General features: G+C 43.6%; 1 protein-coding gene across 1 annotated transcript in view; it reads left to right on the forward strand.

The window, feature by feature from the left end:
* Positions 1–24,513, forward strand: part of LOC144590436 (alpha-2,8-sialyltransferase 8F-like) — an 89,132-nt gene that overhangs the window by 60,780 nt on the left and 3,839 nt on the right. Inside the window, exons 5-6 of the mRNA XM_078395049.1 lie at positions 5,250–5,362; positions 5,672–5,761. Coding sequence (XP_078251175.1) covers positions 5,250–5,362; positions 5,672–5,761 — 203 coding nt within the window. The remainder of the gene's footprint in view (positions 1–5,249; positions 5,363–5,671; positions 5,762–24,513) is intronic.

The raw sequence follows: 24,513 nt of genomic DNA on the forward strand, positions 1-24,513 counted from the left end.
CACAGATGCTGCCATTCACCTTATATATGCCTCTCTTGATTTTGTATACCACTGTAAAATCAGTCTCCTATGCTCCAGTGGAAAAAGCAGCAGCCTATCTAGTTTCTCCTTATAACTCAAGTCCTCCAGTCCTGGTAACATGCTTTTAAATCTTTTTTTGCACCCTTGCCAGCTTAATGATGTTCCTATAGTTGACTAGTTGACTAGAACACCACATAGTACTCCAAGTGTGGTCTCACCAACATTTTGTACAATTGTAACAAGACGTCCGTACACCTGTACTCATTGCCCTGACCGATAAAGGCAACAATGCCAAGCGTCCTTTTCACCACCCTGTTTACCTGCATTGCCATTTTCAAGGAATCTACCTGCACCATTTAGTCTCTCTGTTCTGCAATACCCCCTAGGGCCCTCCCATTTACTGTGTAAGTCCTGCCACGGTTTAATTTTTCAAAATGTATCCGAGAGAAAATAACTGGGATAATGATCTCGAGAAGATCAAGTCTCCACAAAGACAGCAACATCGTGATTGCACCCAGATCTTTAGAGCAGCAATGCTGCAACTTTACCGGCTGCATCACTGAGCCATGCCAAATCTATCAGGAGATACAGGCACTGTGTTTATTGCTGTACCTTCCCATTACTTTTCACCCAGAGAGCTATGAATCTGTGGAATTCTCTGCCACAGAAGGCAGTAGAGGTCAATTCACTGGATGTTTTCAAGAGAGAGTTGGATTTTGCTCTTAAGGCTAACGGAATCAAAGGATATGGGGAGAAAACAGGAACGGGGTGCTGATTTAGGATGATCATATTGAATGGCGGTGCTGGCTCGAAGGGCCGAATGGCCTAATCCTGCACCTATTTTCTATGTTTCCTTACTGGCCCCATTTTTTTTTCATTTGCACTCTGCCTTTCAGTGACTATTGTGAGAGGACAACAGGCCAGAACCACCAGTGAATTATTTCCCTTATTATCTCTGTCCAAACTACCTCTCAGTCTTGATATTTCAAGCCAAGGTCGTTTCTCATGTCCATGCTGCTCTCATTCTTCAACAACAAAGTTATCTGGCCTCCTTTTCCTTTCTTCTGAAATGTCAAGTAGCCCAGAATATTCAGTTCATACCTTTACTGAGGAGACCTGATCCTATTAAAAAAAAAGTATAATTGGAGGAAATTATAACATCTGTGAAAGGGCAGTTTCATGCTTGGTGGCAGAAAATTTTAAGAGCAAGTTTCCACGAGTCAGCAACAAGAGGAAACGCTTGACAAACAGGTGGTCTGGCTAAAACAAGCAATTTCTTGAGGTTTTTATTGAGTTAGCTTAGCTTAGTTTAGAGACACACCGTGGAAAAGGGGGACTTCGGCTCACTGAGTCTGTGCCGACCAGCGATCCCCGCACACGAACACTATCCAACACACAAGGGACAATTTACAATTTTACCACGCCTACAAACCTGTAAGTCTTTGGCTTGTGGGAGGAAACCGGATCACCCGGAGGAAACCCACGCAGGTCACAGGGAGAATGTGCAAATTCCATACAGACAGCACCCGTAGTCGGGATCGAACCTGGGTCTCTGCTGCTGTAAGGCAGTAACTCTACCGCTGCGCCACCATGCCACTCTATGTTATGACGTTGTATAGATCAGAAGTGGGTCCATTAGCTGAACAACTCCATGTGGAGCTTTTGGCCCATCTCCACTAATCCCATTTGCCCACATTTGGTCCATGTCCTTCTGTACCTTGCCTATATAATGGCCTGGCTAAATGTTTCCTAAGCATGATGATTGTATCTGACCACTTCACCTCCTCTAGCAGTGGGTTCCAGATATCAACCACTCTCTGGGTAAAACCTTTCTACTGAATTCCTTTTAAAACACTTCTCTCTCACCTGAAAGCCATGTCCTCATCTTTTTTAATACCAGTAATGTGGGAAAAGTATTAGGACTTGCGATGCCTCATAATTTTCTGTATACCTTTACAAGGATGGCACAGTGGTGCAGCCAGTCGAGATGCTGCCTCACAGCATCAGAAACCCAAGTTCCCCCTAAACCCGGGTGCTCTTGGGTGTGTAGTGTTTGCTGTGTGTGGTGTTGGCTCTGTGACTGCGTGGATTTCCTCCGAGTGCTCCGGTTTCCTCCCATGTGTCTGTCCCAAAGATGTGCAGGTTTATAGGTTAATTGGCCTCTGTAAATTGCCCCTGGTATGTAGGGAGTGGATGAGAAGGTGGGATAACAGAACTAGTATGAACGGGTGGTCGGCATGGACTCGGTGAGCCGAAGGGTCTGTTTCCATGCTGTCTCAATCAATCAATCAATCAATCTTAGCATTTATTTTGAGAGGACTAGAATATAAAAATGGGGATTTTATGCTGAGGCTTTATGAGGCACTGGTCAGACTGCATTTGGAGTATTGTGAACAGTTTTAGGCCCCATATCTGAGGAAGGATGTTCTGGCGTTAGAGAGGGTCCAGAGAGGTTTACGAGAATGATCCCAGGGATGATTGGGTTAATGTAAGATGAGCTTCTAACAGCATTGGGCATGTACTTGCTGGAGTTTAGATTAGTCTGGATTGATTAGACTCAATGGGCTGAATGGTCTGATTCTGTTCCGATGACATGAACTGATCAATCAATCAGTCAATCAATCAACCAATCAATCAATCCATCCATCCATCCATCCATCCATCCATCCATCCATCCATCCATCCATCCATCCATCCATCCATCCATCCATCCATCCATCCATCCATCCATCCATCCATCCATCCATCCATCCATCCATCCATCCATCCATCCATCCATCCATCCATCCATCCATCCATCCATCCATCCATCCATCCATCCATCCATCCATCCATCCATCCATCCATCCATCCATCCATCCATCCATCCATCCATCCATCCATCCATCCATCCATCCATCCATCCATCCATCCATCCATCCATCCATCCATCCATCCATCCATCCATCCATCCATCCATCCATCCATCCATCCATCCATCCATCCATCCATCCATCCATCCATCCATCCATCCATCCATCCATCCATCCATCCATCCATCCATCCATCCATCCATCCATCCATCCATCCATCCATCCATCCATCCATCAATTAGGTCATCCCTCAGCCTCGTTTGCTCCAAGGGGAAAAAAAACTATCAAATCTTTTTCCATAACTAAAAAATTCTAATCCAAGCAACATCCTGATAAATGCTTCTGATTTCCCTCACATTCTACAAGTATAAGGTATGGTCATGGGCTTTCACATGGGTCCCAGCTACACTTGGTTTGTTTTGACAACGTGAAACAGTCCTTGTTCCAAACCACTCCCCAACTCTTCCTCCACTACCCACATGACTGCTAAGAAACAGAAAAGAGAAATAACCTATTCTTTTTGGTTTTTGAGAAAACATAGAAACATAGAAAATAGGTGCAGGAGTAGGCCATTCGGCCCTTTGAGCCTGCACCGCCATTCAATATGATCATGGCTGATCATCCAACTCAGTATCCCGTACCTGCCTTCTCTCCATACCCCCTGATCCCTTTAGCCACAAGGGCCACATCTAACTCCCTCTTAAATATAGCCAATGAACTGGCCTCAACTACCTTCTGTGGCAGAGAATTCCACAGATTCACCACTCTGTGTGAAAAAAAACGTTCTCATCTCGGTCCTAAAAGACTTCCCCCTTATCCTTAAACTGTGACCCCTTGTTCTGAACTTCCCCAACATCGGGAACAATCTTCCTGCATCTAGCCTGTCCAACCCCTTAAGAATGTTGTAAGTTTCTATAAGATCCCCCCTCAATCTTCTAAATTCCAGCGAGTACAAGCCGAGTCTATCCAGTCTTTCTTCATATGAAAGTCCTGCCATCCCAGGAATCAATCTGGTGAACCTTCTCTGTACTCCCTCTATGGCAAGAATGTCTTTCCTCAGATTAGGAGACCAAAACTGTACGCAATACTCCAGGTGTGGTCTCACCAATGCCCTGTACAACTGCAGCAGAACCTCCCTGCTCCTATACTCAAATCCCCTCGCTATGAATGCCAACATACCATTCGCTTTCTTCACTGCCTGCTGCACCTACATGCCTACTTTCAGTGACTGGTGCACCACGACACCCAGGTCTCGCAGCATCTCTTCTTCTCCTAAAAAAGCCTCAACCACTGTGGAAGAGCAGCACAGTACTCGACAGAGGAGTTGCCAAATGCATGGTGGCTTTGCTGAAAACTGCACACTCTCAAAGGAGAAGTTAGAACAGTATAGCACAAGAACAGGCTATTCAGCCCACAAAGTCTGTGCTGAACACGATAACAAGATCATCACTTATTTACCTGCATACTGTATAATCCATATCCCTTAATTCTCTGCATTTCTATATGCCTATCCTAACATCTTTTAAATGCAACAAGGTATCTGCTTCAACTACCAACCCTGGCAGTGCATTTCAGGCACTCACCACCTGCTGTATAAAAGACATCTCCTTTAAATTTTGCTCCTCTCGCCTTCAAGCCATGCCCTCTAGCACTTGATTTTCCCATCCTGGATAATAAGATTGGTACTAAGAGCTAAGCAGTAAGCAAGCGAAGAAGAGGAAACAGACCACGAAAAGGGAGAAGTGGCAGTAACCTCAGCAACCTCACTTTGTCTTTGCTGTTTGAGAAGAAACAGTCAGAGTCTAAAACGCAGGAGGGAAGCACAAATGAGCATAATTTGTTCACATAATGTTGAAATCATGGCAGGTTTATACCTTGTAAAAATGTGTAGATATAAGTATTGATAAAGGCACATTTCATTACGCAATTGAGGGAGCAGTAGATAAGATTAATTATAGATTAAGACTGGTATATAACAGCTGGAAAATGAGTGTAATTAATGCAAATAGAGATCCAGATTGCACAATTCTCGCCAAATACTTCCTTCTCCTTCTCGCAACAAGTAGGTACACATCTTGCACAATTCTGGAAATAGTTATCCTGTAAATTTCCCAACACAGGGGTACATAAATATCTTAGATTCCATTTAAAAAAACTTAGTTATCCACTTAGCTTATAAAAAATAAACACTTTTTATTCTAATTTAACCCTTTATAGTGTGACTTTTTTTCAAAACCTCTGCCTCAAATATTTCCTTTGGGAAATATACTGCAAAATAATCCAATGAAGTTGATTGTGTGCTTTGAGTTTGCTGTGGAATTTGAGAAATTATTACGTTGTCAGAGATTCTAATTCAATTTTATTGATTTTGTTTAGACAATACCATTTAAACAGCACAAATATAAGACCTGCTCCATTGTTGGAAATGCAGGAATTTTAATTAACAGTAGCTGCGGAGCAGAAATAAATCGCGCTGACTTCGTATTCAGGTAAGAACCAAATCATAACTTGGGAATGCTCTGAAAACATTGTTCTGTGTGAATTCAGCTTGTACTTTGAAATTGATCCCCCTCACTAGACATTGCGGAGATCTATTGGGAATCCAATATGATCCATATGATGATTTCATAATTCATTGCCAAATAATTAAATATTCATCTATCACATTAATTATCTGTGCAAGTCTGATGACAGTTGTGTTTTTCTTTTTTTTTCATTCTTCAGTGCTGTGCACAAGAGGTGCTTATATTATGCAATAGTGTTTAAAAAACTATTTAAAAATACATATTTATTTGCAGGTGCAATCTTGCCCCTCTCACAAATTATACAAATGACGTGGGTACTAAAACAGACATCGTGACATCCAATCCAACCATCATAATAAAAAGGTGATTATCAATTTGAATTACAAGATAAACACAGAATGTGACACTTATCTGATTTATCCATGTCTGGCCCATATCTTTCCAAACCTTAGCTATCCATATACCTCTCGAGGTGTCTCAAGTGGAATTGTCCCTGCCTCTACCACTTCTTCTGGCCATGGGAAGACATGGTGGCACAGCGGTAGAGTTACTAAATTAGAATGCTACATTGATTGTAAACATGACACCTATCGATCTTTATCAAAGATGGCTCTCTTGTACATAGGATTTCAACTGGTAAAGTTTTTTATTGTGACTTTAAGTGCAAATTTTGGAATATAACCTGAGTTAGTTAATTAGTTATTCTCATGTACTCCAAGGTATGATGAAATTCCTTGTTCAAATCAAGCTCATAAAGCATTCTGTATACATGACAGAAACAACAAATACAACAGCAAAACACAGGGTAGCGCAGTGGTGGAGTTGCTGCCTTACAGCATCAGAGACCCTCGTTCGATCCTGACTACGGGTGCTGTCTGTATGGAGTTTATACATTCTCCCTGTGACCTGCGTGGGTTTTTTTCTGAGTGCTCCAGTTTCCTCCCACCCTCCAAAGACATACAGGTTTGTAGACTAATTGGCTTGGTATAAGTGTAAATTGTCCCTAGTGTATGTAGGATAGTGTAAATGTGCGGGGATCGCTGGTCAGTCCGGCCTCAGTGGGTCGAAGAGTCTGTTTCTGCGCTGTATTGCTAAACTAAACTAAAAAGCATATGTTAAGCAGCAGAAGCACACAACTATTGTGTAATCTGACTGAAGTGCAATAACAGAATAAGTGAATGAAGTAGAGTTAAGAGTGAGAGTACGAGGAAGCCACAGGAGGTGGTTAGATCACATTGGTTGCAGTCGGTCTCATTCTTGGCCTCACTACTCAGGTCTGTTCAGGCACACGAATTGGGTTGGGATGTCAGTTGCTGGTGGAGAGACCTGCGGTTCTGAAAGTAGATTTAAGAGAACATTGGACACAAGGAACTGCAGATGCTGGTTTACAAAAAATGACACAAAGTGCTGGAATAACTGAAGGTGTCAGCCAGCAACTTTGGAGAACGTGGATTGGTGACTTTTCGGGGTCGGGACCCTTCTTCAGACTGATTAGTACTGAGGAGGGTTAAAACTGGGAAAGAAGCAGGAGTGGGACAAATATGTAGGAAGGAACTGTAGATGCTGGTTTAAACCGAAGATAGATGCAAAATGCTGGAGTAACTCAGCGGGACAGGCAGCATCTCTGGAGAGAAGGAACGGGTGACGTTTCGTGTTGAGACCCTTCTTTAGACTCGCTCTGGTAACCTTTCAATGTGTTACATTTGCTCAAGGAAAATGTAGAATAGATCATTGTTAGCTATGAAAAGGTGACAAGAAAGCAAACAGAGATAAAGCAAATTGTACATTTATGTACAGCACCTCATATTTCACTTGGGCAGCTTACATCCCAGTGGTATGAATATTGACTTTTCTAACTTCAAGTAACCCTGGCTTACCCCCTCTCTTCATCCCTCCCCCTTCCCAGTTCTCCGACTAGTCTGACTGTCCCAATTATATTTTATCTGTTTGCTTTGCTGTCATCTTCTCATAGCTAACAATGATATTTTCTATATTTTCCTTGAGCCTCGTCTCTTTTGATGTTTTGTTTCCACACTCTTTACCCTTCCTTATCTATGTGTCTCCCTCTCCCCTGGGTCTCAGTTTGAACATGGGTCTTGACCTGAAACATCACCCTTCTCTCCAGAGATGCTGCCTGTCCTGCTGAGTTACTCCAGCTTTTTGTGTCTATCTTCGGTGTAAACCAGCATCTGCAGTTCCTTCCTAGATATTAAATTTGCTCAGTATATTGGCTGCAATCTGTGAAATAATTCATTATTTTTTTGTGCTTAACATTGAAAACGTAATATGTTATTACCAACTCTGTCGAAATATGGCTGTCAAAGAATTAAAACTATCAGTATATCTTGATGATTATGTGACTCGAGTAGGATTTTGTTTCATTGTGAAGCCTTTCTTTTATTTACTACACTGGTCATCTGCCTCTCAAGGAACTTATTCTACCTGCTGAAAGCTATTTCAAGTGTGTGGTCAGAATTCAGTTCAATCCCTCTGCCTTTCCAATTAATTTAAAGAGTAACCTATTCTTTTGCATGGGGAAACTGAAGTAAGGTTCAAAGATTTCAATTGTTCGTATGTTAGAGTCCATAGACATATTTAGGATTTGAACACACCATATTTTGCAGCTTAGGATAGACACAAAAAGCTGGTGTAACTCAGCGGGGCAGGCAGCATCTCTGGAGAGAAGGAATGGGTGATGTTTCGGGTCAAGACCCTTCTTCAGACTGATGTCAGGGGAGGGGGAGATACATAGATAAGGACGTGTAAGTGTAAAAGGAACTTCCTTATCTAAAAAATTAGGTGCAGTAGCATGTCACCATGGAGGACAGAGCCCTTGACTCTGTTTCACCTATTTTCTGCATCTCTGCTCTTAACCCCTCTCTTCTCGAACAGAACAAGGGCAGAGCTTGTTCTCACCTTTCAACAAGAGAACATGCTTTCTAATTTGTGTAGGTTCAGGTTTAGATTTATTCTTGTCACGTCTACCAAGATATAATTAAAAGCTTTTTTTTTTACATGATATCCAATCTGTTCAGATAATACTATATATAAATACAATCAAGTCAAACTTGTGTACAACAGACAGAGCAAAGGGCAAGATGCAGAGTGCAGAATCTAATTCTCAGCATTGTAGTGCATCAGTTCCATAGACAGAATCCAATGCTCGCAATGGGGCAGAGGTGAATGGAGCAGAGGTGAATCGGACAGTACCATCAGCAATAAGAACTAGGAAGGAGGAGAGAGAGAGAGAGAGAGAGAGAGAGAGAGAGAGAGGGAAAGCAAGAGTTACTTGAAGTTAGAGAAGTCAATATTCATACTGCTGTGAGCCAATCTCAACCTCATCGGGACTTCCACGGCCGATCGGTGGGTTAAATTTGCAATCTGCGGCCAGGGCTCTAGAACTCCAGATGCTGGTTTACAAAAAAATGTCAGCCAGCAAATTTGGAGAACGTGGATTGGTGACTTTTCGGGGTCGGGACCCTTCTTCAGACTGATTAGTACTGAGGAGGGTTAAAGCTGGGAAAGAAGCAGGAGTGGGACAAATATGTAGGAAGGAACTGTAGGTGCTGGTTTAAACCGAAGATAGATGCAAAATGCTGGAGTAACTCAGCGGGACAGGCAGCATCTCTGCAGAGAAGGAACGGGTGACGTTTCGTGTTGAGACCCTTCTTTAGACTCGCTCTGGTAACCTTTCAAAGTGTTACATTTGCTCAAGGAAAATGTAGAATAGATCATTGTTAGCTATGAAAAGGTGACAAGAAAGCAAACAGAGATAAAGCAAATTGTACATTTATGTACAGCACCTCATATTTCACTTGGGCAGCTTACATCCCAGTGGTATGAATATTGACTTTTCTAACTTCAAGTAACCCTGGCTTACCCCCTCTCTTCATCCCTCCCCTTCCCAGTTCTCCGACTAGTCTGACTGTCCCAATTATATTTTATCTCTGTTTGCTTTGCTGTCATCTTCTCATAGCTAACAATGATATTTTCTATATTTTCCTTGAGCCTCGTCTCTTTTGATGTTTCGTTTCCACACTCTTTACCCTTCCTTATCTATGTGTCTCCCTCTCCCCTGGGTCTCAGTTTGAACATGGGTCTTGACCTGAAACATCACCCTTCTCTCCAGAGATGCTGCCTGTCCTGCTGAGTTACTCCAGCTTTTTGTGTCTATCTTCGGTGTAAACCAGCATCTGCAGTTCCTTCCTAGATATTAAATTTGCTCAGTATATTGGCTGCAATCTGTGAAATAATTCATTATTTTTTTGTGCTTAACATTGAAAACGTAATATGTTATTACCAACTCTGTCGAAATATGGCTGTCAAAGAATTAAAACTATCAGTCACTTTAGTTTAACTTATTGATACAGCATGGAAACAGGGCCTTAGTCCCACCAAGTCCACACCGACTAGTGATCCCTGCACATTAACATTATCCTACACACACTAGGGATAATTTACATTTATACCATGCCAATTAACCTACAAACCTGTACGTCTTTGGAGTGTGAAAGGTAACCGAAGATCTTGAAGAAAGCCCACGCAGGTCATGGGGAGAACGTACAAACTCCGTACAGACAGCACCCATAGTCGGAATTGAACCTGATCTCCAGCGCTACAAGCGCTGTAAAACAGCAACTCTACCACTGCGCCACCGTGGCCGCCCTAATCACAATGAAATATTGCTTATCCTTGCACAAGAGAGCAGTGCAGAGAGCAGTGAGTGAGATAGAGAGAGGGGATGGAAAAGTAGAAAGGGTAGTAGCGAGAAAGAGGGTGAGCGAAAGAGAGAGAGAAAGAGAGGTTATTGATAGCTGCAAATGTTATTTTAAGAGTATGGATTACGTGCTGATGTGGGAATCGGCAGGAACAAAGGTAGTGTATCATAAATAGTGGATAATTCCCAGGAATCTGACTAAGTGCAATCTTGGACCTTGTGGGAAGCTAGAGAGGACATTGCTGAGGCAGAGATATTTGCAACAACTGTAGCCTCAGATGAATTTCTGAAAGTCTGGAGAGCGGCCAATGTTGTACCATTATTTAAAAAGAGCAGCAAGAACAAGCCAGGGAACTATAGGGCGGGGCGTCTAACATCAGCGGTGGAAAAGTTGCTGGAGGGGATTCTTGCAAACAGGACAGATATGTGATAGTTAGCATACATTTGCACGTGGGAAATTGTGTCTCACAAATCTAGTTTTTTAAAGAGGTCACAGAGAATTGATGAGGGCAGGGCTGTGAGCATAATCTACGTGGACTTTAGCATGGAAATTTAGATCACGTGGAATTCAAAGGTAGCCAATTGGATTCAAAATTAACTTGGAGAAAAGAGTCAAAGGGTATTTGCAGAGTGTTGTTTTTTACTGATTGGATGTCTGTGACCAGTGGACTGCCTCAAGGGTCTGTGCAGAAAGAACTGCAGATGCTGGTTTAAGTCGAAGATAAACACTAAAAGCTGAAGTAACTCAGCGGGACAGGCAGCATCTCTGGAGAGAAGGAATGGGTGACGTTTTGGGTTGAGGCCGTTCTTCAGACTGATCAAGGATCTGTGCTGGGTCAACTGTGTATGTTATCTATATTGTCTTGGATGACAGCACAGCCAACATTGTCAGTAAATTTGCAAATGATAACAAAATTGGTGGTGTATTAGACAGTGAGGATCACACATTGGGCAGCATAGTGGCACAGTGATAGAGTTGCTGCCTTACAACGCACGGGTTACAGACACAGGTGTGATCCTGACTATGAGTCCTGTCTGTAGGGAGTTTGTAGGTTCTCCCTGTGACCATGTGGTTTTTCTCTAGGTGCTCTGATTTCCTCCCCCACTCCAAAATGATGTACAGGTTTGTAAGTCAACTGGCTTCAGTAAAATTGTACAATTTCCCCAGTGTGTAGGATAGTCAGCATGGACCTGTTTCTGCGCTGTATGTCTAATGTCTAATGTCTAAAAGATATCAAAGTTCACCATAGGATCTAGATCAATTATTGATGGAGAGCCGTCGCAGCTGCGGCTTGCCTGCAGTCCGTCTGTCTTTTGTGTTTTTTGTTGTTTTTGTATGAATTGTAGTTTTAATATGGTGTAGTGTTTGTATGTTATGTTTGGGGGGGGGGGTGGGAGGGAACGGGAACTGTAAAAAAATTCTCTCTCCCGAACGGAGACGCGACCTTTGTTTCTGTGTCGTGTCTCCGTTCCCGTTGCGGCCTACCACCGGCCATGCACCTGGGACCACCTGGGGCTCTGGTTCGCAGAGCCCGCGGCCCGGACTCACCACCTGCGGCGCTGGCCGCCTTCGGATGCTGCGGGAGCGGCTGCGACTCGTCTTCGGAGGCTCCGGCGCGGGCCGCGTGGATGTCGGAAGCCCGCAGGCCCCTGGATGGGGGCCGACATCGGGAGATCCGGCAGCGGCAGCGTGTTCGCCCGTCCCGAATCGCGGGGCTTGGGTCGGCTCGCCGCGGACCTTTCACCGTCCAGCGCGGCCTGGAATAGGCCGTGGACCTTTCACCGTCCGGCGCGGCGCTCCAATGTCGGGAGCCCCGACCGCCCCGACGTGGCAACTCCAACAGCCTGACATCGGGAGAAGACGGCAGGGGAGAGAAAAGACATTCTGGCCTTCCATCACAGTGAGGAGGGACTGGAGGAGACTTACTGTGATGGATGTTTCTTTTGTTGGTGTTAGTGTGTGATTGTGTGTGTTATTGCATTTTTATTGATTATTCTTATTGGTCTTAGTGTTTCAACTGCGGGTAATGGTTCATTTCACTACACATTTATGTGTATGTGACAAATAAACGACTATTGACTATTGACTATTGAAGAAGGGCGAATAAAATGTAACTTTGACAAGTGTGAAATGTTGAACTTTGATTTGTCAAATCAGGGGAGGACTTACACAGTGAATGGTAGAGCCCTGAAGAGTGTTGTGGAATAGAATGATCTGGGGAAAGAGATGCATAGTTCCTGTGTCTGGTGCATAGTGTGGTGGAGAAGGTGTTTGGAATGCTTGCTTTTATCAGGAAGAGTATTGAATACAAGCGTTGGTACATCAAAATGCAGCTGTACAAGTCATTAGAGAGACCATGCTTGAAGTAATTTCTGCAGTTCTGGTTGCTCATCTACAGGAGGGGCATAGATAAAGTGAACGCTCATAGCCTTTTTTCCAGGCTGGAGGATTCTAATACTAAAGGGTATTAGCTTCGGGTAAGGGATGAGAGGTATAAGAGGCAACCTTTTGATTCACAGGGTAATCAATTCTGGAATGAGTTGCCAGAGGAATCTACAAAAGCGGATACAATTTTGACTTTTAAAGGGCATTTGGATATAAATATGGGTTTAAAGGGATGTGGGCCACATGCAGGCAAATAGAACTCACCGAGAATGCCAACTTGGTCGCCTTGGACAAGTTGGGTCGATGGGCCTGTTTCTGTGCTGTATATCTTGATGATTATGTGACTCGAGTAGGATTTTGTTTCATTGTGAAGCCTTTCTTTTATTTACTACACTGGTCATCTGCCTCTCAAGGAACTTATTCTACCTAGCTTCAACCTGCTGAAAGCTATTTCAAGTGTGTGGTCAGAATTCAGTTCAATCCCTCTGCCTTTCCAATTAATTTAAAGAGTAACCTATTCTTTTGCATGGGGAAACTGAAGTAAGGTTCAAAGATTTCAATTGTTCGTATGTTAGAGTCCATAGACATATTTAGGATTTGAACACACCATATTTTGCAGCTTAGGATAGACACAAAAAGCTGGTGTAACTCAGCGGGGCAGGCAGCATCTCTGGAGAGAAGGAATGGGTGATGTTTCGGGTCAAGACCCTTCTTCAGACTGATGTCAGGGGAGGGGGAGATACATAGATAAGGACGTGTAAGTGTAAAAGGAACTTCCTTATCTAAAAAATTAGGTGCAGTAGCATGTCACCATGGAGGACAGAGCCCTTGACTCTGTTTCACCTATTTTCTGCATCTCTGCTCTTAGCCCCTCTCTTCTCGAACAGAACAAGGGCAGAGCTTATTCTCACCTTTCAACAAGAGAACATGCTTTCTAATTTGTGTAGGTTCAGGTTTAGATTTATTCTTGTCACGTCTACCAAGATATAATTAAAAGCTTTTTTTTTTTACATGATATCCAATCAGTTCAGATAATACTATATATAAATACAATCAAGTCAAACTTGTGTACAACAGACAGAGCAAAGGGCAAGATGCAGAGTGCAGAATCTAATTCTCAGCATTGTAGTGCATCAGTTCCATAGACAGAATCCAATGCTCGCAATGGGGCAGAGGTGAATGGAGCAGAGGTGAATCGGACAGTACCATCAGCAATAAGAAAGGAATAATTACCAACCTTGCTGTGGGTGAAGCTTTTTAGAAGAACGTCTATTACATGCACCTCTATCCTGACCTCCTCTCATCCCAGACGGAGCACAGACCTGGTCCTCGCCTTCCATTCCTCTGGTCTCTGCTTTCAATGCGTCACCTTAAGTGATAGGAGTAGAATTAGGCCATCAAGTCTACTTCGCCATTCAATCACGGCTGATCTATCTCTCCCTCCTAACCTCATTCTCCTGGCTTCTCCCCTTAACCGCTGACATCCTTTTGCAATTTCCGCCAGCTCCAACAACATCCCACACCAAGCATCCCCTTCTCTTTCAACATTTCAAAAGGATTCCCTGGTGCACTCTTCCATCTCCCATCCACTACTTGCTGTCCTAGGCACTTTCCCATGCAACTTCAAGGGGTAATACCTGTCCTCTCACCTCTTTCCCTCCCAGCATTTAATGACCCAAACAGTCAATTAAATCTACATCCCACTCCATGGCAAGAATATTCTGCAGATAAAGAGACCAAACTGCACACAATACTCCAGATGGGAGGGACCATTCCTTCTCTCCAGAGATGCTGCCTGTCCCGCTGAGTTACTCCAGTATTTTGTGTCTACTCCAGATGGGAATCTGTAGACCTGCTGCAATCCTTGCTTTTTTACTCAAGTCCACTTGCAATGAAGTCCAGTGTACCAATTGCCTTTTTGACTGCTTGCTGCACCAAAATGTTGGCATTCTGTAAATGATTTATCATCCAGGACTTCTTGTATCTCTATCTTTTCCCACTCTATCACATTCTGATTTAAAAAATCTATTTTCACAAAAACAAATTTAAAATTTAGCTCGGAAAAGTGTGAGGTGTTGCATTTTGGTAAGTTAAACCAGACCAGGATTTATAACGTACATGGAAGGGCTCTGGAGACATTTAGGAAGGAGGGACGAGGGGCATATTTATAAACTGCACGTTTCTTTTTTCTCTTCGCATTACCTGTTGTACTTGTGCATGGCTTGATTATATTCATGTATAATTTGATTTGACTGGATAGCTCACAAACAAAGCTTTTCAGCGTACCTTGGTACTCATGACGATAATAAACAATGTGATACATCTAAGTCTGAAGAAGGTTCCCGGCCCGAGACATCATCTGTCTGATCCCTTCATAGATGCTGCCTAACTTACTGAGTTCCGCCAGCACTTTGTGTTTTGCACATGGTTCCTGAAAGTGGTAACTCAGATAGACAGTGTGGAGAAGAAGGCATTTGGCATCTTCACATCATCAGTTAGGGCTCTGAGTATAGGAGTTGTGAGGTCACATTCCACAGATTCGCCATCCTCTGACTAAAGAAATTCTTCCTCATCTCCTTCCTAAAAGAACATTCTTTAATTCTGAGGCTGTGACCTCTGGTCCCAGACTCTCCCACTAGTGGAAACATCCTCTCCACATGCACTCTATCCAAGTCTTTCACCATTCTATACGTTTCAATGAGGTTCAATCCTCATTCTTCTAAACTCCAGCGAGTGTAGGCCAGTGCTGTCAAACGCTCATCATATGTTAACCTACTAATTCCTGGGATCATCCTTGTGAACTTCCTCTGTATCCTCTCCAGAGCCAGCACATCCTTCTTCAGCTATGGTGCCCAAAATTGCTCACAATATTCCAAATGCGGTCTGACCAGCGCCTTAAAGAGCCTCAGCATTACATCCCTGTTCTTGTATACAAGCCCTCTTGAACTAAATAATAATAATAATAATAATCCATTTATTTTATATAGCGCCTTATCACATGCTCAAAGCGCTTTACAAAAACAATTAACATAGAAACAAACAGACAAACTATCCTGACGGAAAAGCGGCGAATACTCAACGCCAGCGTCCTCTCACGTCAGGGTCCGGCAGTGGACATTAAAGAGCACAAGACACACAGATAAAAAATTTTTTTTTTTTTTTTACATAAAACAGCCATCACAGTGATTGCTCTAGGCATACCCTTACTGTGATGGAAGGCAAAGTCTTATCTCCTCCTCGTTCTTCTCCCGTGGTGCCAATGCTAGCATTTAGTTAGCTTTCTTTACTACCGATTCGACTTGCAGATTAACTTTTTGGTAATCCTGCACCAGCACTCCCTTGTCCCTTTGCACCTCCGATTTCTGGATTTTCACTCCATTTAGAAAATAACCTACACTTTTATTCCTACTACCAAATAAAGGCAGGTGTGAATAGTTGATTTAATTCAGGTACACACTTTTTGAATATCATTCTACCATCTACCCATTTAGTAGCTCAGGATCTTAGTTTCCGATGCCACTATTATAAATTTCATCTTGATGCATAATCTTATCATGTTATGATTGTTCCTCCAATAAACACCACCATTAGCTAGATTGTTAATACATGATTTCTTATAGCACATTACAGAGATTAGATAGCATATTCTCGAGTTGGTTCCATCAATTACACATTCCAGGAATTCCTCCTCGACAGGATAATTGCCAGTTTAGTTTGTGTACTTGAAATAAAGTCACCCATAATTACAGTTGTATCCTTCTTGCATAAATCTCTAGTATCCTGTTTAATTCCATCCTCGACAATCCTACTACTATTGAGGGGCAGGGCCGTCTTAACGCATGGGCCTGATGGACACTTGCCCGGGGCCCCACGAGCATAGGGGCCCCATTTTGTCAACCATTTACATTTTTATTCCTGTGAGTAGTTGTCGTAGGGGCCCCAGTACACTGCTTTGCCCGGGGCCCATAATGCTGTAAAGACGGCCCTGTTGGGGGACTATAAAACACCCCACCAATGTTTTCTACTCCAATGTTGTTTCGAGGCTCGATCCACACAGAGTCTCCGACATGATTTTCAGAGTCAATATCCAATTTCAACATTGCATTAATTTCCTCCTTTACTCCCATCACCTCCACACTTCCTTTCTCTTTTCACTATCTGCAACACCATCCAAACCTGGTTAAGGGAGGGGCAGGACTGGCAGTTCAATGTTCCGGGGTACAGGAGCTTCAGGAGAGACGGGTGAGGGAAAAAGAGGAGGGGGGAGGAGGTTAAGGAGGATGTCACGGCAGTGGTCAGAGGTGACATTATGAATGGTTCATCTAATGAGGCTATATGGGTGGAGCTGAGGAACAAGAAAGGGATGATCACCTTGTTGGGGGTGTACTGCAGACCTCTGAATAGTCAATGGGAATTAGAAGAACAAATATGCCAGGAGATTGCAGACAGCTGCAGGTCAAATAAGGTTGTTGTAGTAGGGGATTTTAACTTTCCCAAGGTAGTCACAAAATGCTGGAGTAACTCAGCAGGGCAGGCAACATCTCTGGAGAGAAGGAATGGGTGACGTTTCGGGTCGAGACCCTTCTTCAGACTGATGTCAGGAGAGTGGGCGGTACAGAGATAAAATGTCCAAACTCTCATCGGGGCGTGAAGGAGAACTTCTTCAAAGTAGACATACCTTGAGGAGATTTTGCAGTGGAGCAGGTAAAATGTGTAGGAAAGAACTGCAGATGCTGGTTCAAATCGAAGGTAGACACAAAATCTAGAGTAACTCAGCAGGACAGGCAGCTTCTCTGGAGAGAAGGAATGGGTGCCTTAACTTTCCCAATATTGACTGGGAAAATCATAGTGTGAAGGGTTTAAATGGGGTGCAATTCCTCAAAGGTGTTCAGGAGAGTTTTCTCAAGCAGTAGGTAGAGGCCCCCACACATGAGAGGGCAACACTGGATATAGTAGACAATAGACAATAGACAATAGACAATAGGTGCAGGAGTAGGCCATTCAGCCCTTCGAGCCAGCACCGCCATTCAATGCGATCATGGCTGATCACTATCAATCAGTACCCCGTTCCTGCCTTCTCCCCATACCCCCTCACTCCGCTATCCTTATTGGAAAATTGGGAAGGGCAACTTATTGAAGTGTTTGTGGAGGAGCCTTTTGGAACCCGTGTCCACAGTTCGATTAGGTTTAAGATATTTATGGATAGGGACAGAGTTAAAATGCTCAACTTTAAGGGTATGAGAGAAGGTCTCGCTCAAGTTGACTGGAGCAGGTTATTTTGAGGCGAAAGGAACATCAGCCAAGTTGGATATATTTAAAAGTATGCTGACAAAAGCTCAGGATATGCATGTCCCTGTTAGAGTGAAGGGCAAAACAGGCAAACATAAGGAAGCTTGGCTGACGAGGGAAATTGAGGCATTGGTCAAAAACAAGAAGGTTGCATGGGACAGGTATAGGCAACTGGGATTAAGTGCATCCCTGGAAGAGTTTCGGGAACTGAAAAAGGGAATCAGAAGGGCAAAAATGGACTAGGAGATAGTGGGTAGCATTAAGGACAATCCCAAAATATTTCATAAACACATAAGGGGGGGAAAGGGTAACTAGAGAGAGAATGAGACATCTCAGGAATCAAAGCGGTCGCGGTCACCTCTGTGTGGAGCCACAGGAGATGGGCAAGGTACTTAATCAGTATTTCTCCTCTGTATTTACTGAGGAGAAAGACAGTAGGACAGAAGAACTTGGGGCAGTCAATGGAAGTGTATTGAGAATAGTAAGTGTTACCGTCGAAGAAGTACTGAAGGTACTATCGTGTATGAAGGTAGACAAATCTCCAGGGCCTGATCAGACATTTCCGAGGACATTGTGAGAAACGTGAGAGGAAATTGCAGGAGCCCTGGTTGAAATTTATGAGTCATCCTTAAATACAGGAAAGGTGCAAGAAGACTGGAGGGTGGCAAAACTTGTGCCTCTATTCAAGAAAGGCTGCAGGGAAAATGCTGGGAACTATAGGCTGGTGAACTTAGCATCTGTAGTTGGAAAGTTACTAGAGAGTATTCTGAGGGATCGGTTATGCAGGCAAGAGCTGATGAGGGATAGTCAACATGTATATGGTTTTGTACGTGGGAGGCCGTGTCTCACAAATCTGATTGAGTTTTTTGAAGACGTGACCAGAGGTCAATGAGCGCAGAGCTCTAGATGTTGTGTATATGGATATCAGTAAGGCATTCGACAAGGTTCTGCTCTGGAATGTTAGATAGTATGGGATCCAAGGAGAGATAGCTGAATGGATAGCAAATTGGCGTAATGGAAGGATGCAGAGGGTGATGTTGGGAGGTTGCTTCTCGGACTGGCCGCCCTTGACTAGTGGTGTGCCTCAGGGTTTGGTGCTGGGCCCGTTACTGTTCATCATCTACATCAATGATTTGGATGAGAACATACAGGGCAAGATTAGCAAGTTTGCTGATGATACAAAAGTGGGTGGTTTAGCTGATAGTGAAGATGGTTGTGAAAGATTGCAGCAGGATCATGATCGACTGGCCAAGTGGGATGATGAATGGTTGATGGAATTTAATGCAGAAATAGATGAGGTGTCGCATTTTGGGACATCTAACAAGGGCAGGACCTAGTGAATAGTAGGCTCTGGAAAGTGTTGTAGAGCAGAGGGATCTAGGATTGCAGGTGCATGGCTCCCTGAAAGTCACAGGTAGATTGGGTGGTCAAAAAGGCTTTTGCCACATTGGCCTTCATCAGGCAGAGTATCAAGTATAAAAGTTGGGAGGTCATGTTGCAGTTGTATAAGACGTTGGTGAGGCCATATTTAGAGTAATGTGTTCAGTTCTGGGCACCTTGTTATAGGAAAGATATTGTCAAGCTTGAAAGGGTTCTGAGAAGATTTACAAGGATGTTGCCAGGGCCAAAGGGTCTGACCTATAGGGAGAGGTTGAATAGGCTGGGCGAATAGGCGAGAAGCAATCATCCTTGCATAGGATGATGAAGGGTGATCTTATTGAGGTGTATAGATCATGAGAGGAATTAAATCGGGTAGATGCTCAGACTCTCTTGCCCAGAGTAGGGGAATCGAGAACCAGAAGACATAGGTTCAAGGAGAAGGGGAAAAGATTTAACAGGAATCTGAGGTGTAACATTTTCACACAAAGGGTGGTGGGTGTATGGAACAAGATGCCAGAGGAAGTAGTTGGGGCTGGGACTATCCCAACGTTTAAGAAACAGTTAAACAGGTACATGGATAGGACAAGTTTGGAGGGATATGGACCAAACGCAGGCAGGTGGGACTAGTATTGCAGGGACATGTTGGCCGGTATGGGCAAGTGGGCTGAAGGGCCTTTTTCCACACTAAATCACTCTATGATTCTATTCTTGCTAAATATTGAATACCTCTGCATGTTCATTTCAAATTTTTCGGCAACCTGCATCAGATCTCTGTAATCGTGTTCGCATTTATATTGATCTTAACTAGTTCATTCTTCTAACTTATTGCAAATGATCTGTGCATTAAGGCACACGACATTTACGTTTGCCTTTTTAATATTAAGTTAGCTTTTATTTGCACCATGACCCAATTTGTCTCTTGTGTTTGCTCTCCTTGCTTTCCACTTGTTTTTTCTTTCTTTTTTTGTCCCTTATTACTCTTCTTGTTTCTCCCTCTGTCTCCCTGCCCATATTCCTCCTGCATGCCATTGCAGTTTAAGCCCTCCTTTCAGAATGTGCTCACTAGTTATTTGTGTGCACACCCAACTCAGCAATTGCCATTATTTACAATAAATTTTACAAGAAAAGGCACTGTCATTTCAGTGGATGTTCCCACCCTTTTAACAAGCTACATTTTATATCTATAACATCAGTGCAATTATTGCACAATCTTTCGCTTATGTTGAAGCATTGGTGTTATGAAGGGCTATTATTGATGTATTGGGTGCAGACTATCTTGTCATTCATTTGCAATTGACCAGCAATGTCAATAATTTCTCCCACTGTGTTCAGCCTGAATCTATCTGGGTGGGGAAACCAGTTAGACTGACTAAGCAACATGACCCAGACTCTTTTGTATTACGGTCAAAGAGGTGCTGAAGGTACTATAGTGTATGAAGGTAGACAAATCTCCAGGGTCTCCAAATCTCCAAAATATTTCATAAATACATAAGGGGGGAAAGGGTAACTAGAGAGAGAGAATGAGACATCTCAGGAATCAAAGCGGTCGCGGTCACCTCTGTGTGGAGCCACAGGAGATGGGCAAGGTACTCAATTAGTATTTCTTCTCTGTGTTTACCGAGGAGAAAGACTGTAGGACAGAAGAACTTGGGGCAGTCAATGGAATTGTATTGAGAACAGTAAGTGTTACCGTCGAAGAAGTACTGAAGGTACTATCGTGTATGAAGGTAGACAAATCTACAGGGCCTGATCAGATATTTCCGAGGACATTGTGAGAAACGTGAGAGGAAATTGCTCTGGTTATAATTTATGAGTCATCCTTAAATACAGGAAAGGTGCTGGAAGACTGGAGGGTGGCAAATGTTGTGCCTCTATTCAAGAAGTGCTGCAGGGAAAATGCTGGGAACTATAGGCCGGTGAGCTTAGCATCTGTAGTTGGAAAGTTACTAGAGAGTATTCTGAGGGATTGGTTATGCAGGCAAGAGCTGATGAGGGATAGTCAGCATGGTTTTGTACGTGGGAGGTCGTGTCTCACAAATCTGATTGAGTTTTTTGAAGACGTGACCAGAGGTCAATGAGGGCAGAGCTCTAGATGTCGTGCATATGGATATCAGTAAGGCATTCGACAAGGTTCTGCATCGTAGGCTGCTCTGGAATGTTAGATAGCATGGGATCCAAGGAGAGATAGCTGAATGGATAGCAAATTGGCTTAATGGAAGGAAGCAGAGTGTGATGATGGGAGGTTGCTTCTCGGACTGGCCGCCCTTGACTAGTGGTGTGCCTCAGGGTTCGGTGCTGGGCCCGTTACTGTTTATCATCTACATCAATGATTTGGATGAGAACATACAGGGCAAGATTAGCAAGTTTGCTGATGATACAAAAGTGGGTGGTTTAGCTGATAGTGAAGATGGTTGTGAAAGATTGCAGCAGGATCATGATCGATTGGCCAAGTGGGATGAGGAATGGTTGATGGAATTTAATTACAGAAATAGGTGAGGTGTTGCATTTTGGGACATCTAACAAGAGCAGGACTTAGTGAATAGTAGGCTCTGGAAAGTGTTGTAGAGCAGAGGGATCTAGGATTGCAGATGCATAGCTCCCTGAAAGTGGAGTCACAGGTAGATCGGGTGGTCAAAAAGGCTTTTGCCACATTGGCCTTCATCAGGCAGAGTATCAAGTATAAAAGTTGGGAGGTCATGTTGCAGTTGTATAAGACGTTGGTGAGGCCATATTTGGAGTAATGTGTTCAGTTCTGGGCACCATGTTATAGGAAAGATATTGTCAAGCTTGGAAGGGTTCTGAGAAGATTTACAAGGATGTTGCCAGGGCCAAAGGGTCTGACCTATAGGGAGAGGTTGAATAGGCTGGGTCTCTATTCCTTGCATAGGATGATGAAGGGTGATCTTATTGAGGTGTATAGATCATGAGAGGAATAAATCGGGTAGATGCTCAGACTCTCTTGCCCAGAGTAGGGGAATCGAGAACCAGAAGACACAGGTTCAAGGAGAAGGGGAAAAGATTTAACAGGAATCTGAGGTGTAACTTTTTCACACAAAGGGTGGTGGGTGTATGGAACAAGTTGCCAGAGGAAGTAGTTGGAGCTGGGACTATCCCAACGTTTAAGAAACAGTTAAACAGGTACATGGATAGGACAAGTTTGGAGGGATATGGACCAAACGCAGGCAGGTGGGACTAGTATTGCAGGGACATGTTGGCCGGTATGGGCAAGTTGGGCTGAAGGGCCTTTTTCCACACTAAATCACTCTATGATTCTATTCTTGCTAAATATTGAATACCTCTGCATGTTCATTTCAAAATTTTCGGCAACCTGCATCAGATCTCTGTAATCGTGTTCGCATTTATATTGATCTTAACTAGTTCATTCTTCTAACTTATTGCAAATGATCTGTGCATTAAGGCACACGACATTTACGTTTAGCTTTTATTTGCACCATGACCCAATTTGTCTCTTGTGTTTGCTCTCCTTGCTTTCCACTTGTATTTTTTTTCTTTTTTTGTCCCTTATTACTCTTCTTGTTTCTCCCTCTGTCTCCCTGCCCATATTCCTCCTGCATGCCATTGCAGTTTAAACCCTCCTTTCAGAATGTGCTCACTAGGTATTTGTGTGCACACCCAACTCAGCAATTGCCATTATTTACAATTAATGTTACAAGCAAAGGCACTGTCATTTCAGTGGATGTTCCCACCCTTTTAACAAGCTACATTTTAACATCAGTGCAACTATTGCACAATCTTTTGCTTATGTTGAAACATTGGTGAAGGGCTATTATTGATGTATTGGGTGCAGACTATCTTGTCATTCATTTGCAATCGACCAGCAATGTCAATAATTTCTCCCATTGTGTTCAGCCTGAATCTATCTGGGTGGGGAAAACAATTAGACTGACTAAGCAACATGACCCAGACTCTTTTGTATTACGGTCAAAGAGGTGCTGAAGGTACTATAGTGTATGAAGGTAGACAAATCTCCATGGTCTGAATATATATAGTCAGGTCAAGAGTGTTTTATTGTCATATTAGACCGTGGACCTGTTGGACCCAAACCTCTCCTGCATTGGTGCAGCACCCTCTCCTCCCCCCCTCCCCCTCATCCCCGCATCCCCTCTCCCCGCCCTCCCCCCCCTCACCGCCCTCCCCCCCCTCCCCGCCCTCCCCCCCTCCCCGCCCTCCACCTCTCTCCGCCCTCCCCCTCATCCCCGCATCCCCTCTCCCCGCCCTCCCCCCCCTCACCGCCCTCCCCCCCCTCCCCGCCCTCCACCTCTCTCCGCCCTCCCCCTCTCCCTGCCCTCTCCCTCCCTCCTCCCTCCTCTCCCCTTCCCCCCTCCCCATCCCCCTCAAACCCCTCATCCTCCCTCCTCTCCCCTCCCTCCCTAGGAGATAGATTTAAAATTTAAAATGTGAATAACTTTAAAAATATAACACCAATTTCAATGAAATTTCTTCCATTAGCACCAAAGGGATGACGGTGAGTAAGGTGGGCCTAACATTGTCGTGCTATTGTGTACCGTTTTGGCTGTAGTTCAGGAACGAACAAACAAACAAATGAGAGTTTTAGTATATAGATGTCCCAGATAGATCAATGAAATTCTTATTTGCTGCAGCACAACATAATATGTAAACATAGTACACTAAACAATATGATAAACGAGAGAGAAAAAACAGTGTGTGTGTATAACTACACATATAAGTACACACACACACACACACACACACACACACACACACACACACACACACATATATATATATACACACATACACAAAAAACCAACAATAGTAGTGCAATCATGATAATAATAAGTCTATTGTAGTTCAGAGCTTATTTGAGGTTGTAGTGTTTAATAGCCTGATGGCTGTAGGGAAGAAGCTGTTCCTGAACCTGGACGTTACAGTTTTCAGGCTCCTGTACCTTCTTCTCGATGGCAGGGGTGAAATGAGTGTGTGACCAGGATGGTGTGGGTCTCTGATGATGCTGGCTGTCTTTTTTAGGCAGCAACTCCGATAGATCCCTTCGATAGTGGGGAGGTCAGAGCCGATGATGGACTGGGCAGTGTTCACAACTTTTTGCAGTCTTTTCCGCTCCTGGACATTCAAGTGGCCAAACCAGGCCATGATGCAACCAGTCAATATGCTCTCTACTGTACACCTGTAGAAGTTCAAGAGAATCCTCTCTGACATACCAAATCTCCTTGGTCTTCTCAGGAAGTAGAGGCATTGATGTGCTTTATTTATAATTGCATCAGTGTGCTGGGTCCAGGAAAGATCTTCGAAAATATGCATGACCAGGAATTTGAAGTTTTTGACTCTCTCCACCATCGTTGA

The sequence above is a fragment of the Rhinoraja longicauda genome, unplaced genomic scaffold (genome assembly GCF_053455715.1).
Source record: "Rhinoraja longicauda isolate Sanriku21f unplaced genomic scaffold, sRhiLon1.1 Scf000187, whole genome shotgun sequence".
NCBI classification, from domain to species: domain Eukaryota; kingdom Metazoa; phylum Chordata; class Chondrichthyes; order Rajiformes; family Arhynchobatidae; genus Rhinoraja; species Rhinoraja longicauda.